General features: G+C 47.6%; 1 protein-coding gene across 4 annotated transcripts in view; it reads left to right on the top strand.

Annotated features, from left to right (window-relative positions):
• PPM1H (protein phosphatase, Mg2+/Mn2+ dependent 1H) overlaps positions 1-14,788 on the top strand; it is a 255,777-nt gene that overhangs the window by 193,966 nt on the left and 47,023 nt on the right. For 2 of the 4 annotated variants that reach the window (XM_045071604.1, XM_045071605.1), the window contains exon 7: positions 6,401-6,556. The exons of the other annotated variants lie outside the window; for them this stretch is intronic. In XM_045071604.1, coding sequence (XP_044927539.1) covers positions 6,401-6,556 — 156 coding nt within the window. The remainder of the gene's footprint in view (positions 1-6,400; positions 6,557-14,788) is intronic. 4 annotated transcript variants of the gene reach the window in all.

The raw sequence follows: 14,788 nt of genomic DNA, 5'->3' as shown, positions 1-14,788 counted from the left end.
GTTGAGTTGCTTGTTTTTCAAAGTAGTGGGAGGCTAGAAACCAAAAAGTAAAAGGGAGGCAGTTTAGAGAAGCAAGAGACTGATGGAAGGTCCCGGTGTGCTGTCTGCTTTTACCTGGCAGGCCTGTCCCACAGGCGCTGTGGCAGGTGAGCACAGAGAAAGTGGGGCTGTTGTCTAGGGGAAGAGACATGCTCAGCACAATCTGGAAACCTCTCTCCCCCTGGGTACTGATGGGTAGGGTGTTTTCTGTTTTATTTGAAGGCCCTTTTGTTAGTTTTTATGGGGTTTTCTGGTCTATACATCGGCTCTGCAACTGTTCTTGAGTTATGGGTGCTGAACTTTTTAAGGTTCCCTATAACCCTCCTGAGCCATACCCAGGGTGCTGGGATACCAGGCTGCTCAGAAGCCAAAGTGTGCCCTCGCATAGGAGGGGCCTTGCCAGATAGGACTGTGTTTGCTTCATAGGGATGACCAGCTGGCCCAGGAAACAGCTGTCTGGAAAAGTACTGAGCAATACCACTTTACCTGTAAATCTATTCTTACATTCTCAAGAGCAAGGGAGGTAGATCTGTTGGAATTTGTGCAAAAATAACTAAAGCAAGACAGAATATAGAGCTTATTTATAAACAGCCTTAAGGGGACATTCCGTGGGGGTGGTGGTTTTTAAGACTGGAATTGGGCTGCGGGAAAACTTCATGGGGAAAGCTGTGTTTGAACCAGGTGTCTGAAATAAGAGAGGTTTAAGAGGGTTGAGGGCCAAAGGGAAGGACAGTCAGAAGAGAGGGAACAGCACAAGTAAAAACCAGGAGGGATGAAAATAAGATGTGAGTTGGGGATGTGGAAGCCAGAGGTAATACCTGAAATCGTCAGCAGGGAGGAGTAGGGCCCCTACTCCCAGAAGCCGCTTGCTGTGCCAGGCATTAACCCTTTATTTACCACACTAGAGGGATTCCAGGGGAGGGTCCAGAGCACCAGAAAAGGGCAAGGGGGTGGGGGTGGAGACTTGGGACAGTCAGTATTTGCCAAGCAGGACAGAAGGGTTTCAGGGTGTTAAACTTAGGATTGTCCTGTATGGCTGTGTGTCAGCTAGACAACATTGCAAGTGATCGTCAGATGTAAGTGACATGCAGACGCAGGCCAGAGGGTGTGGGCAGGGGTGGGTAGTGAAGGGACCCAGTGATCTAGGGAAGTAGATTTAAGTCAACACAGGGGGAGCTTTGAATGCAGTGCTAGGATGGCATGAACTAACGTCTGATTTTCCCACTCTTAAGAGCTCTGCACCTCTGTAAAGTATGAAAATGACACACAGCACGGCTGAAATATGGAGCTGACAGTATATTTAGAAGGACATATGGTCCAATCCTCAGCCTATTTATAAGATCCTATTTTTAAGGAAATTCCAGAGAAGTGAGTGCTACAACACTCCACCAGATTCCCAGGTACTTAACCACCCTGCCAAGGAAACATTTTCCTGTGTCCAACCTGCCTTCCTCCAGTTCTAAAATTTCACTCTCCTCAGAGCTTGATAAAGTGTTTTCCTTCTCTCTGCCACCCCTTCCCTCCCCACAAGGCTTCCGAGCAGAAAGTCGGTGTCCCTGGTTTCAAGCTGACAAGCCCATGCCAGTGCTAAGCCACCACGGCTGGGAGACGTCGTTGTCCGATTCAGCTGAGGTGCTAGTTGGAAGCCTCTGAGTTCTGGACTTACCCCAGGAATCTGCATGGCAGAGTGGGAGGACCAGCACCATTCTGAACCCTGCCGCCGCGTTCCACTGAGCTTCAGACAGGAATCAGTCAGAGCAAGGGTCGGGTTTACGTCTGTGCCTTGCTGAAGAACTAAACACGCTTCTTTCTGTAAGAACTGGAAATCATGGCAATACATTCCTTTTTCTGTTCCTCACCTTGTGCTGGTAAAAGCAGTAGTACTCTACCAAGTCTGGCTTCAGATCCCACTAGGACTGAGCCGGCTTTGTCCATCACGAGGTTCAATCTAATGCAGTCCATTGTTGTGCTCAGGAACTTAGAGGACAGAGCACCGGGCTTCATCTTTGTCACATAAAGTGGATGTTTTAAACATTCCTCCTTCAGTAACATGTTGTGTTGGGCGCTGGAGACAGAAAAAAGATGAAAACAATCTCCACCCTCACAGTGCTTACAGTGTGGTATAGGACAAGCCCATACCGAAAGGGGCAGAGGAATATTTACACACAGTGAAGCTTTTTCTTCTGGGGTGATTATTAAAAGCATTCTAGAATCCCTGAGGTCCTGGAATCTGCATTTAAAAAAAAAAAAAAAAAGCTCTCAGGTGATTCTTGTACATCCTTGAACATTGGCTTTGGGCAGCCTTAGAGATTTTTTTTTTTTAAAGATTTTATTTATTATTTGAGAGAGAGAGAGTGAGCATGAAAGGGGCGAGGGGCAGAGGGAGAAGCCAGCTCCCTGATGAGCAGAGGGCCCGATGTGGGACTCCATCCTGGGATGCCAGGATCATGACCTGAGCCGAAGGCAGCTGCCTAACCAGCTGAGCCACCCAGGTGCCCCGAGCCTTAGAGATTTTTACCATGGCGCTGAGTAACTGCTAGCAGAAATGGTGGGTTAAAGAACACGAGATAGGCTTTTTTTTTTTTTCCCCAGCCTGGGTCTTTTATTAGATTTGTGACTTCTGGCCCCCGGTTTTCCTCCTGCTGTTGCATGGGAACTTGCTTGTCCACTTGTGTGGGCCAAGGACTCTGTGCAGGAGGGGTCGTGGACTGCACTGACAGTGGAAGATGGGAGATGGTTGGTGCCTACAGTGGGTCAGAGTTGAGTGTCTCTCTTCCTTCTTGATGCTTATGCCAATAACCTGGATAGTCCAGGCCCCAGACAGCCTATAAGTACATGGAATAGTTAGGACCATGCTCCCAGGGCATCCAACTTGCTGGTTTCTTACTCCGGTTCATCCTGAATAAGTGATACTCCCTCCCCAGATTTACCTAATCCTTTTACATGGCCTTGAATCACCCTATGAAAAACTGGGCACCAAAGTGTGAAGATCTAAAATCTGCAATTTATTGTCAACAGAACAATTTGAAAGCTCAGCCTTAGGTTAGACTTAATTCTACAGTGATCTTGAACATCCGTCATATTGGCAAGAGAAGAAAAAGCTTAAGGAGGTGGTATGTTTAACCTTCTGTGTGACCTACTACTTTAAAAACCTGGGAGGTTGGGGGGTTGACTTTTTAAAAATTTGTATGATTTACCCTGATAAATGAGGATTAGTAATTAAGCAATTTTGTTGGATATCATTACATTTATGGCATTTGCCACATATTCATTGCTCTTCAAGAATGGCAGAGAACCCAGTGCACTTTGGGGCAGACCTGGAAGTGAGCTTGACCTCTATTTCCAACGTGTGTGACCTCCATTTTCTTCTTTGGGTTAATGTTAATATCTGTCTTGCAAATTTGTTTGCAATTGCATAAGTTTTGAGGCGCCTGGGTGGTTCAGGTGGTTTAAGTGTCTGCCTTCGGCTCAGGTCATGATCCCAGGGTGCTAGGATCAAGTCCTGCATCAGGCTTCTTACTCAGCAGGGAGCCTGCTTCTCCCTCTCCCCCTGCTTGTGTACTTGTGCATTCTCTCTCTCAAATAAATAAAATCTTTAAAAAAATAATTACATAAATTTAAAACATATAAGTGCTTAGAACAGTCTCCAGAAGAAAGAAGATCATGCAACAAGTGATGGGTGTGTTAGAAATTCTGTGAATGTTCAGGCCAAGGTGGCAGCAGAAGATTTAACAGTGGTTAAGTCAGTTGTTGCCTTTCCCCACCCATCATCTGAAACAGTGGGGCCAACTTGATGTTGGAGCCAAGATTATGGTGTTCTTTCCATTGGTAAAGATCGGCAGCCATTGCCCAGGCCTGTGCTTCTTACCCTGAGACTCGAGTCATGTGAAGGTCAACAGAAGAATCCAGAAGACTGAGAATTTCAACTGAAGATTTTGGGGGTAGGAGAGGATATTTTTCTGTGTTGAAATAAATGTTATATATATGATTATTATGCAAAATTCTCATGGTTTTTTGGGCTAAAACAGAAGACTTGGAAAAGCACTAACTAATGCCTACTTTGAGATACCTGAGCTCTGCCCCAGGTGATGTGGCCAGTTCAAAGATACTCGAACGAAGTGCTGAAATGATATAGGGTAGAGTCCTGGTGTGTGTGTGTGGTTTCCCCATGAGAACACTGCAGGACTTGGTGCTCCCATGTACAAATACCCGTATGTCCAAAGAGACAGAAGCTTTGTGAGCCAGAGAAACTGGACTGCAGTAAAACCCTCTTGGCAGGGAACACTCTATCTGCTATTTTCTCACCACCATTCATGGAGATGGGGTCCATTTTGGTTACTTCTTGATTTGTATGTATTGACTTGGTTTCATACAATATAAAGGCCAGTGTCAATGAAATTCATGTTCGTTTCAGAATAGATGGTCCCTGAGAAAGCAGAAATCATTCCATGTCGTGTGCTCATAAAATAAGGATCTATGATTCATACCTCTGGGAGATCTAAATGTTATTGATTAGAGTACAAAGCTCTCCTAGCCAAGTGCTAATGCACACCAAGTGGATACTGAGTCAGAAATCATTTCTAAATCTGAAATTTCCCTCAAAGTCATCTAGAATGATTTCTCCTGAAATATTACTGGTTCTGTTTTGCAAACACACATGACCAGTTACATTTCTGAAAGACTGACTCAAAGCATCTTCTTCTGTGTGAGTTCTTTTCCATTCCTAACCTTGGGCCTCAGTGTTAAGGGACGACCTTTACTTCATTTATATTATTTGCTAGGTGCTCAGTAAACATTCATGAAGGATTCTAGTAGAGCCCATTCCTCTCATCTAGTCCAGAAATGAGCTCCTGACTTGGAGCTACTAGGAGCAGGTCCTTTTCCTTTACCCAAATTTTCAGCTGTGGGTAGGGGCCCATTAGTAGATTGTGAAAGCAGTTTAGTGTACGGAGATAAGTATTTTTTTTTTTTTTTAAGATTTATTTATTTTGACAGAGAGAAATCACAAGTAGACAGAGAGGCAGCCAGAGAGAGAGAGAGAGGGAAGCAAGCTCCCTGCTGAGCAGAGAGCCCGATGCGGGACTCGATCCCAGGACCCTGAGATCATGACCTGAGCCGAAGGCAGCGGCTTAATCCACTGAGCCACCCAGGCGCCCCCGGAGATAAGCATTTTGAACAAATTAAGTAGTGTAAGGAGGAAAAGTCTCCGTGTGTATAACACAGGAAGGGCAAATGTTGCTTCCTGAAATGCGTTAACAAGACCTGCTCTAAGCCAGCGGACTTTCCCCAGGAGCATGGGCCTCGTGCAGTGAGAGCAAGCTCTGATGCCTTGTGCTGTCCTGCACAGACCCAGTGTGAGGAAGAGGAGTCTCTAGGCCAAATTAGAAGAATGATTACTGCTTCCAGAATTCCAGGCAGGATCTGGTTCGGACATGCCGGTGATGGGGAGCGGAGAGGTAGGCATTTCCCCAGGGATTCCGGGTCTGTTAGTTGGGTGATTTCCTCAAGGATAACTGCAATGCCAGGGAACAGAGCTTGAGCCCCATTAAGGAAAAAAGCTTTTCCGGAGAGATAGCCAGAAGATTCTCCCTTTCATTTGTTTGTCTCATTAGAGACAGCCAGATACATGCAAGCTAGACAGCATTATACCTCCAAATTAGATCACCAAATACTAATCACGCTTTTACAATTCAAGCTTATTATTTGAGGTTGAATTCAGACTATTGTACTGTATTAGCCCAAGAATATCAACTTGTATGTAGCTCAGGGCCTCCAGGCCTCAAATAACTTAAGGCTCCAAGGACTAAAAGGAGAACACAGGTAGCATTTGTTTGTAGAGCCTCGGCCCCACAAGGAACTTTCTCACGCAATCAAGATATCAATTGATGACAACTGCTAGCACGGAATCCAGGAACTCAGAGCATCACAATATCACCCTGTCCCCCGCCCAAATGTAGATTTACAAGTAACTGAGGCCTGCTGTGCAAGGCAGAGATGTTGGCTCTGCCCAGAAATATCTTAAAGGAGAATTCTGAACCCTCAAGCCACCTGGTAGGTACAGGATACTTCTCAGCCTTTTCCAGCTCACCCAGGGGCCACAACGGCTGTCTCGCATCCTTGTTCCAGATCTCTGACTTGAGCCTGAGTTCATTAAGCTTGGCTCAGATCCTCCTCCCTGACAGTTGAGTGACATTTTCCCAGCGTATTAAGATTTGACCCAGTGATAAATTTAAGAAATTTCTGGGAGATTTCTTAACCGTAAGTCTTTGAAACCAGGACCAAAAGGCCTCTTGAAAGAAGATACTAAAAAAATAAGAGTAAGCTCTAATAAAAGACAAAATATTCTTGTATTGCTTTACAGGAAACACATGGATACTCTTACGGTGAAGAGGGAGAGTGGGTTGCCCTGTGCAGGGCCTCCTCAAGGAGCAGGAAGCAGCCTCCATTTACTGCTCTGTGGCTTTGGGTTTGATTCCTTTGGAAATACAGATGGCTGGCAGGAAAAAGGAAGCATGAGGTGATGGCCAGCTCTGTGTTGCTTTTTCCAGGAAGGTCTGGGCAGGGTGGGCGTGGAGAAAGGCGAGGCAAGGGAGAGCCTCTGCTGATTCTGTGAATTGCTGAATTGGGGTTGTGCCAAGCTCTTAAAAGCCATGAGTGGCATCTGGGCTCCAGGCATGTGTCTGCCGCTGGCCAGCCAGGCCCAGGTGGTGTTTCCTCCCCAGCCTCCTGGGATTCAAGTTCTTGTTGAGATTGGTTGTAGGAAGCAGAAGTGGGGACCAAAGACCTAGACACTTCTGCCCACCATCCTCCAGCCAGACCTGCTCAACCCCCATGTGGTGTGCCCCTGTCTAAGACTTGGTTTTTGCTGGGAGCAATATGAGACTTCCTGTGGCTTTTACCTTCCTCCCTGAATGGGGCACTCAGCTTCTCACTGAGGGGGAGGAAAATGCTCCCTTTATGCCTATTGGAGACCAAGCCCAAAGCATCCCCTGAAGATTATTAGCTCTGAGGTATCTGAGTCTCTGATTCATCACTTTCGAGCAGAACAGTGGACCTCTCTGAATAAAGTTGCACAGGCGCTGTCCTTTGTGCTTTGTTATCATTAGCACCAGTAGGAAAGTATGAATTGGGGCGTCTTGGGTGTTCAGCAAGAAGCAGTTTTCCCCTGGGGATGTACTGTATTCTGGCCCGTGCTCCCCAGTTATCTGTGCGATACACAAGCAGTGAAGAAAGAAGAAGGGCCCTCGGGCCACAGTTGACTGAAACAGGACCTTCTCCTTCACAGAGGACTTCTCAGGCATCTTTGCATGCAGCCCTTGCAGCTTCTCCTGCAGAGTCCAGCTGAAGAAGCACATTCAGTGAGGTTGAGGGATTTTGCCAAGGTCACTTGAAGACCGAGCTGCGACTTCAAAACCCCTGATTCCAGGCCTGATGTTCTCTACCCGACGCCAGCAGGAGGAAGGAAGGATCTAGGAACTCTGCTTCCCAGAGGAGGACAGGCATCCCGGGCCGTGGTGAGAGGTCAGCTAGTGGAAGAATGTGACTCACTGGCGTGTGTCTTTGGAGTCGTACAAGTGGATTATTGGGATTAGGCAGTCCCAGAGGGGTCACGTTCTTCTTAAATGACTTTGAAGTATTGCTAAGGGAACCATGACTTCGGGAAATGAGTGGTATTTCTGTCCCTCTTTCTAATTAAAAGTCCTGATCTGGGCGAGAAAGAAGACCATGGGAAGTGATGTACGTGGACCGTGCCAAAGTGTGAACTTTGGGTTCCTGGCCTGTGGGTCAGATGTCCGAGTGGAGACTCTGGCTGGGAATGGAGAAATCTGGCAGAGACACAGAAGAATTTTCTTAGTGGGAAATTTGCTTTAGCAAGCTAATATGGAAGAAATGTGTCTGGGTAACACTGTAGACCCCGGGGAACCCCGTGACCAAAAAAAACTGCTGTCATTCTGGAGGTGGAACTTAGGAATCATCGGGAGAAATAATAGGCAAGAGGATCATAAGTGCTATTTTTTTATAACTTTATGACTATGTATTGCTGTATATTGGTGCGAAAGATGAACCTAAAATTCTAATGTAAAGAGATATACACCAGTCCAAGGTATCCCTGATTGGACTTGGCCCTGAATTTCAGCCTGTAAAAAGGCCTACCGTGAAGGCAAGATGAGTGGGGAAGCCGGGACTGTGTGATGTCCTTGGAGGACGCCTGCGTGTGGAGGAGGAATGCTTGCGTTTTTTCAGCTGTTCATCCCAGTAGCTCCGACCAGCTTCACATCCACAGTGTGCTTCCACCGTGTAGACAGGAGGCCAGAGCCGCGAATAGACAGACTGAATGTCCTGGGGCTGGGGGCTAGAAAGAAGTAAACAAAATTAGGTAACGAACAGATAGCTTGAGATTGCGCCGTGGAAACACTGTGAAGAGCCACAGCATGAGAGCCAGGAGCAGTTCAGAAAAGGCTGAGGGATGTGTGGGAGGCGGTTTGGGGGACCCAGCAGAAGAAGGGCCCGGGCAGAGGGAACAACGCGGCCCCGGGGCACGGTCGAGGGACAGCGAGCAAGCTGGCATTGGAGGAACCTAGTGGAGGCATCAAGGAGGTCAGAGCAGCATGTGAAGATCAGATCACAGAGGGCCTTGTTGTCCAATAGGGAATTTTAAGCTGAAGAGTGAGGCTTGTGAATTAAAAGAGAGAAATGGCTGTGGGAGATCGGCTAGCAGACTGCTCGGCCAGACCGAAAATACAGGCAAACCTTTCTCTGCAAACAATTATGGAACTGACCGTGGACCAGATGTGTTCATCCTGGAAGAGTCTTACAATAGCTGCCCATCAGGAGGGGGGAAGGACATCCATGTGGCCGTACAGGGACCTCTTAAGCTCAGATGTCCAGAGAATGTGTCTCAAAGGTTGCAGGGAGCAGCGTAGAGCCAGCCGAGACGGGAGGCGGCCAAGGGACATGCCCGCGGGCGGGCGTCAGTCACAGGCAGCACCCCGGCAGCCCAGAGAGCAGGCAGGGAGGCTCGGAAGGCGCTCTGTGTTTGTTTTGTGGACATGTGTAGGACGAGAAAATACAGAAGGGCAGAATAAAGGCGCTGCCCGGGATCATGGGCATTCGCTGATTTGCTCACACAGTCAGATATTTCTTGAGCACCTGCTACACACTGGGCTCTCTTTTAAATACCGGGGATACCACAGGGGGCAAAATGAGAGTGTCTGTCCTCACAACTGTGGGGCCAGGATTTTGGGGGGAAAATAGAGAAAATAAACACAAGGAAGTAAAACACTTTTTAAGTATTAGGTGGGGTAGATGACAAACCACAAAAATAAAACCAAGAAGGGGAAGGGGAAAGTTGGGGGAGGGGAGTAATGTTAAAGAAGGTCATTTCATTATTTGGCTTTTATTTAGAGTATGATGGGGAAATCATTGGGGGGTTTGAACAGGGTAATGACGCTCTCTGACATTTTAAAATAATTACTCTGGTTGCTCTGAGAATAGAGATAAAGGACAAAACTGAGCAGTTTCCAGAACCTTCACCGCTTCATCCAGGCCCTGGCACCGTCTGCTCTTACCCCAATAATTGCAGGCAGGCCCAGTGAGGCCATCACCATGGTGTGAGCCAGAGACGGTGGCGGCAGCAAAGGTCCTGGACCTGTTGGGAAGGTAGAGCTGACCGTATTCGGTAGGACGGCGGCAGACGAAACCCTGAGTTCCTTTTGTGTTTCCCTCTTACTAGAAGATAAAGTGGATGAGGAAGTTTAGGCTGCCAGCAAAAGAAGGATGCAAAAGAACTGTCATGAATGATGGAGGCTGGTGGACGAACGTGTATGGCCCGGAGGGGGGTAGAGTGCTGGGACAGAGGAGCGGAAGTGGCCTGGGAGCCCCAGCAAGAGTGGGAGAGGAGGGCGGCCCGCAGCAGGAAGCTCCATGAGAGGGTGCCCTTGGTGCAGCCCACGACCAGGGTGCTGGGGAGCGATATAGAAGGTTATCAGGAAGTAAGTAGGTTGGGAGTTAGAAAGTCAGGATTCCAGAAGCATCATCCACACATCTAAAATTACTGAGTATAACAGTACAGGAAAGAGTGGAAGCCACTCGGCCGAAGTCATCAGGGAGGATGGGAGAGCATCCGGGCCTTTGTGAGCAGGTGGAAGGACCGACTCGGTGGCAGCAAGCCTCATTCTAGAGGGAGGAGTGAAATGGGAGCAGTCAGGGCCTCCTTCTTGCCTTAGGAATCAGAGGATTTGGAGATACACCAGTGGCTAACTGAGGGGTTTAAGAAAGAATTTCCCAGGGCTGTTCTCCAACAGAATCAGGTGCTGCTGCATGCTGCCGAGCTCCCAGGACAATGACTTCCAGAGCAGTCCATTCCGTGACAGAGGCCAGGGACTCATAGGAGGCGTGTTGGTATTGGAGGGACTCCCACGCTTGGGACACACCTGGCTTAGTGGCCTCTCAGTCTCAGTGCTGAGCATTTCCTTCCCATAGGTCTGGACCAGTGGTGCCTTCTTTGGCTTTCCAGCTTTGCAAAATCCACATTGTAAGGGAAGCCATCATTTTTCAAAAATGGAAGCTTCTTTGCTTAATGAAACTTGCCTCCACTTAGGGAAAGCCCTTTAACTGAGCCCTTTTTTTTTTTTTAATTTTTTATTTTTTATAAACATATATTTTTATCCCCAGGGGTACAGGTCTGTGAATCGCCAGGTTTACACCCTTCACAGCACTCACCATAGCACATACCCTCCCCAGTGTCCATAACCCCACCCCCCTTCTCTCAACCCCCCTCCCCCCAGCAACCCTCAGTTTGTTTTGTGAGATTAAGAGTCACTTATGGTTTGCCTCCCTCCCAATCCCATCTTGTTTCATTGATCCTTCTCCTACCCACTTAAGCCCCCATGTTGCATCACCACTTCCTCATATCAGGGAGAGCCCTTTTTAAGCCTTGATTTTTTTTTTTCTCATTCTTCTGTCAGTTGGCGTCATAAATATTCATTAAGGATTGACCCCAAATAAGACTTATTCTGAAAATCTTTCCTAAGCCTTTCAGTTTTGCTTTCTTGTAACAAGTAATTATTTAAATATGATCTCTGGTCAGTTATATTATTGTAAATCTACTGAGTAATTGATTCTTGGAGTTTTTTAATTGAATCAGGATTTGTGAAATCATGGAATCTGATACGAAGGAAGAGATATTTTCTATGAATCAAGTAACTCCCTCTCGTGGAGCTCCAGCTGCCAACCATTGTCCTTCTCTTGTGTCCCCCAGCAGAGGAGGTGGCAGCCAAGGCTGAGCTGGAAGGGGAGAGAGAGAGTCAAGCCGACAGCCTGGGCATGGACTAGAATGCAATTTGAACAGCAGGAGGGCTTTCAGATGGGTATGGACAGGAGTGGCCCCCTCACCTGCAGACACACGTTTGCAGGAAGCCCGCTGTCCCTGGGGAGAGCGCTCCGGCAGGCTCTGTGGCCGTGGTGAAATGTCTGGTGGGCACATGAGGGTGCTTCCCTGACTTCCTGCCATCTTCCCTGTGGACCGTGTAGTGACACAGCCTCTGGTTTGTCCCCACATGATCACCTTTTGTTCTTCTGCTCACACAGAAAATTCCTTTTCCTCTTTGGCCAAAGACACCTTTTCATCGTCCAGTACCTGCCTTTCTCCCACTGGTAGGCAGGGAACAGTGGTCTCATTGCAGATTTTTCAGCTAGAATGAGAGATCGTGAGAGCTGAGCCTTTCTTAGATGTGTTTTCTGGGAAGGTTTGAGTCTAGCTTCAGGCCACTAAGATGCTGTGTGGTCCTGGGAAAGTTACTTAACCTCTCGGAGCCTCAGTCTCCTCACCTGTCCGGTAGAACACTGCAGAACTTAGGAGACCTTTTGAGACACAGTAAGCCAGCCCCAAGCCCAGTGTGTGGCATGTGGGTGTTCGGTGAGTCAGAGCTGCTCTCGTGGTTTTAACTCATGTATGTAGACTTTAATCAAGTTACCAGTTTACTCACATTACTCTAGAGTGTTTTGTTCTGTATTAGTCCAGATTTTAGCTGGGAAAGGAAGTCCACCTGTTTTATCTGGTACCTATGCTTAGGACACAGAAGGACTGAGAGGGAGAGCGTGTTGAACCTCTTTATTTATAGTTACTCACCCTTGTCATTCGTTGGTGACAGCAGGGGAGAGGGCTCTTACATGATTGGAAACCAACGATGGCAGGAACAGAATAAACCTTTTTCAAAGTTGTCCTTTCGTTTTTAATATTTCTGTTGTTTGGGAGGATGGAAAAAATAGCAACTAAAATATTAGAATTTGCCCTGGACGCTGTAGGTGACAACTCCAAAGGGAGTGTTTGTCTTTCAGAGCTGTGGTCACACAGACTTCATGTTCCTGAGGGTCTCTGCCCTGAGAGAATTTGATGGCCTGGGCTTTCAGAGGATCTGAGAACAGCTCTCTGGCTGCCTTTCAAGCCTGTTAAGAGTGCTCTTAGCCCGTCTCTCCTGAGCTCTAAGTAATTTCCAGTCAGTGGTGTTAGAGTTGCTGCCTCCTGCTTCCCATTTAATCCCCGATTCCTGTGCCTCGGTCTTTAGGCCCCAGTCCCCCTCCTGGTCCCGTCCCCTCTGTGTCCTCTTCTCTGAGTCTGGCCTCTCCTCTCCACACATCCCTGTCCACCATCCCCAAGCCCTGATCATGCCCACCTCAGAGCTTTTTTCAGGCCATGTCCCTCCTGTCCCTTGAGCCACATGGTCTGTCATCTTTAGGGTGAAGCTGGTTGATCAGCTGATCTTCAATATTGGCAAATGACCCTTGGTCTGCAGTGGGGGTTCTCAATTTTGACTGCACAGTAGAATCCCCTGGTAGCTTAAAAAAATCCCAGTGCCTGGCTGTCATCCCCAGAGGTTCAGATTTAATTGTTCTGAGCTGTGACCTGGGTGTCTGGATTTTTAAAGGCTCTCCCAGGTGATTCCATGTGCAGGTGGGATTGAGAACCCCTGGTCTAAAAATTCATTCATTCCCCAAGCTGAGTGTATTCTAATAATAACTCTGTGTGTTCCCCCAAATGACTTGTGTACCACCGCATTTTAAATAGTTCATGTGACTGTAAAAACATCAAAGTAGCTATTTCCACCTCGTGTTAATTTGGTAGATGGGGGGAAAGGAAATCGTGCAGTTCTTTTTTTTTTTTTTTAAATTGAATTCCTAGGGGCGCCTGGGTGGCTCAGTGGGTTAAAGCCTCTGCCTTCGGCTCGGGTCATGGTCTCAGGGTCCTGGGATCAAGTCCCGCATCGAGCTCTCTGCTCAGCGGGGAGCCTGCTTCCTCCTCTCTCTCTCTCTGCCTGCCTCTCTGACTACTTCTGATCTGTCAAATGAATAAAAAAATCTTTAAAAAAAAAAATAAATTGAATTCCTAGAGTACCTCTGGGCCCACTTGATGGCAGTACGAGCAACTGCCATTTATGAAGCTCTCAGCCTGTGCCAGGCTACGTGCTAAAGACTTCCAACGCTCGGCATGGTCTTTAGGCCTTCTTCATCCGCAGTCCCGAGAATAAGTCTTGGTTTTCCTCTCGCTGATTAATGAGGATCCTCAGCTCAGGGAGGCTCACCCACTCGCCCAGGGCTGAACCGGGAGCCCGGGCACATCTGGTGCCCAAACTTCACAGATCCCTTGGGAAGGAACCACTAACCTAAATAATTTCCCAGAAAATAAGGGTGTCCCTGTGTTAGCTTTGGGGTTGAACTCTCCTTGAATTGGGTTGTGTTCTTTTGTGTATCGAGAGCGTCCATAAATTTGATTTCAGTTTCATTCCCAAGTTGCCTATATATATCCAAGCCTGGGAGCCCATATCACAAATCATTTTCTTCTTGCCCTCAGCAGACGTTATTTTAGAGAAGCATCTTGCATCTAGCGCCTCACCTTGTAGAAGCCACCCCAGGTTTTACCTAGTGACCCCGATCCCTCTTTGAAAGGTGGTGAATAGGCAGGGCTGTCCCCATTTTGTAGAGAGGGGAGCTGGTGGGCCAAGTATTCGTTATCTGTTGAATAGTAGTAATAGCTACACTGAATGAGTGCTTTCTAGGCTCCAGCGCTAAGCTCGTTACAGCCTATGTGATTATCCTCATTTTACAGATAAGGAAACTGAGACCAGAAAAGGTGGAGCTCCTTGCCCAGGTGGTACAGTTACTTAGTAATTAGATGCCCTTTGCAGCTCGTTTGTTTTTTCACTCCTGATGAGCAAAATGGCAAGACATAGACTTTGTTTTCCCTCTCCTGGTAGCCTGGCCAGGCCTTGCGGTATATGTGGTGGCATCTGGACAGCCACGTCTAGAATAAACCACTGAAGCATAAACTGCATTTTCTTAACGTCTGTCAAATGGCCATTTAATAGCTATTGTGAAACAGAATTTTCTGCCAGCCTTGAATGTCACACCGAGGTCAAACAGGCTCTAAGTATTCCTTCTCCAGCCAACCCAGTACGAGGCTGCTTCGGTGTAAACAACCCCCGAGGGTCAGAACCAGCTCATGGGGCAGTCTCTGCATCGGTCTCCGAGCTCTGCTGTTTCTCAGCTTTGCACTCATGACAGGACCCTTGTCACTGCTGCCGGGCCATTTCATAGAGTGCAGGCACAGAGGCTGAGGACAAAACCCACCTCCCCCCTTCTTGTTGCTAAGTCTGAGTAGCTGCCTTATTTTCTCCCTCTGCAAGCGAGCAGAGAGTCGATAGCTTCTGGTTGGTTAATTATGTGTCCCCATACAGAGTTCTGGAGGAAAAAT

The sequence above is a fragment of the Mustela putorius genome, unplaced genomic scaffold (genome assembly GCF_011764305.1).
Source record: "Mustela putorius furo isolate JIRA1106 unplaced genomic scaffold, ASM1176430v1.1 tig00003988_pilon_pilon_pilon, whole genome shotgun sequence".
Lineage (NCBI taxonomy): Eukaryota > Metazoa > Chordata > Mammalia > Carnivora > Mustelidae > Mustela > Mustela putorius.
Note: the sequence above shows the minus strand (reverse complement) of the source record. Positions and strands in the feature narration are given on the sequence as shown.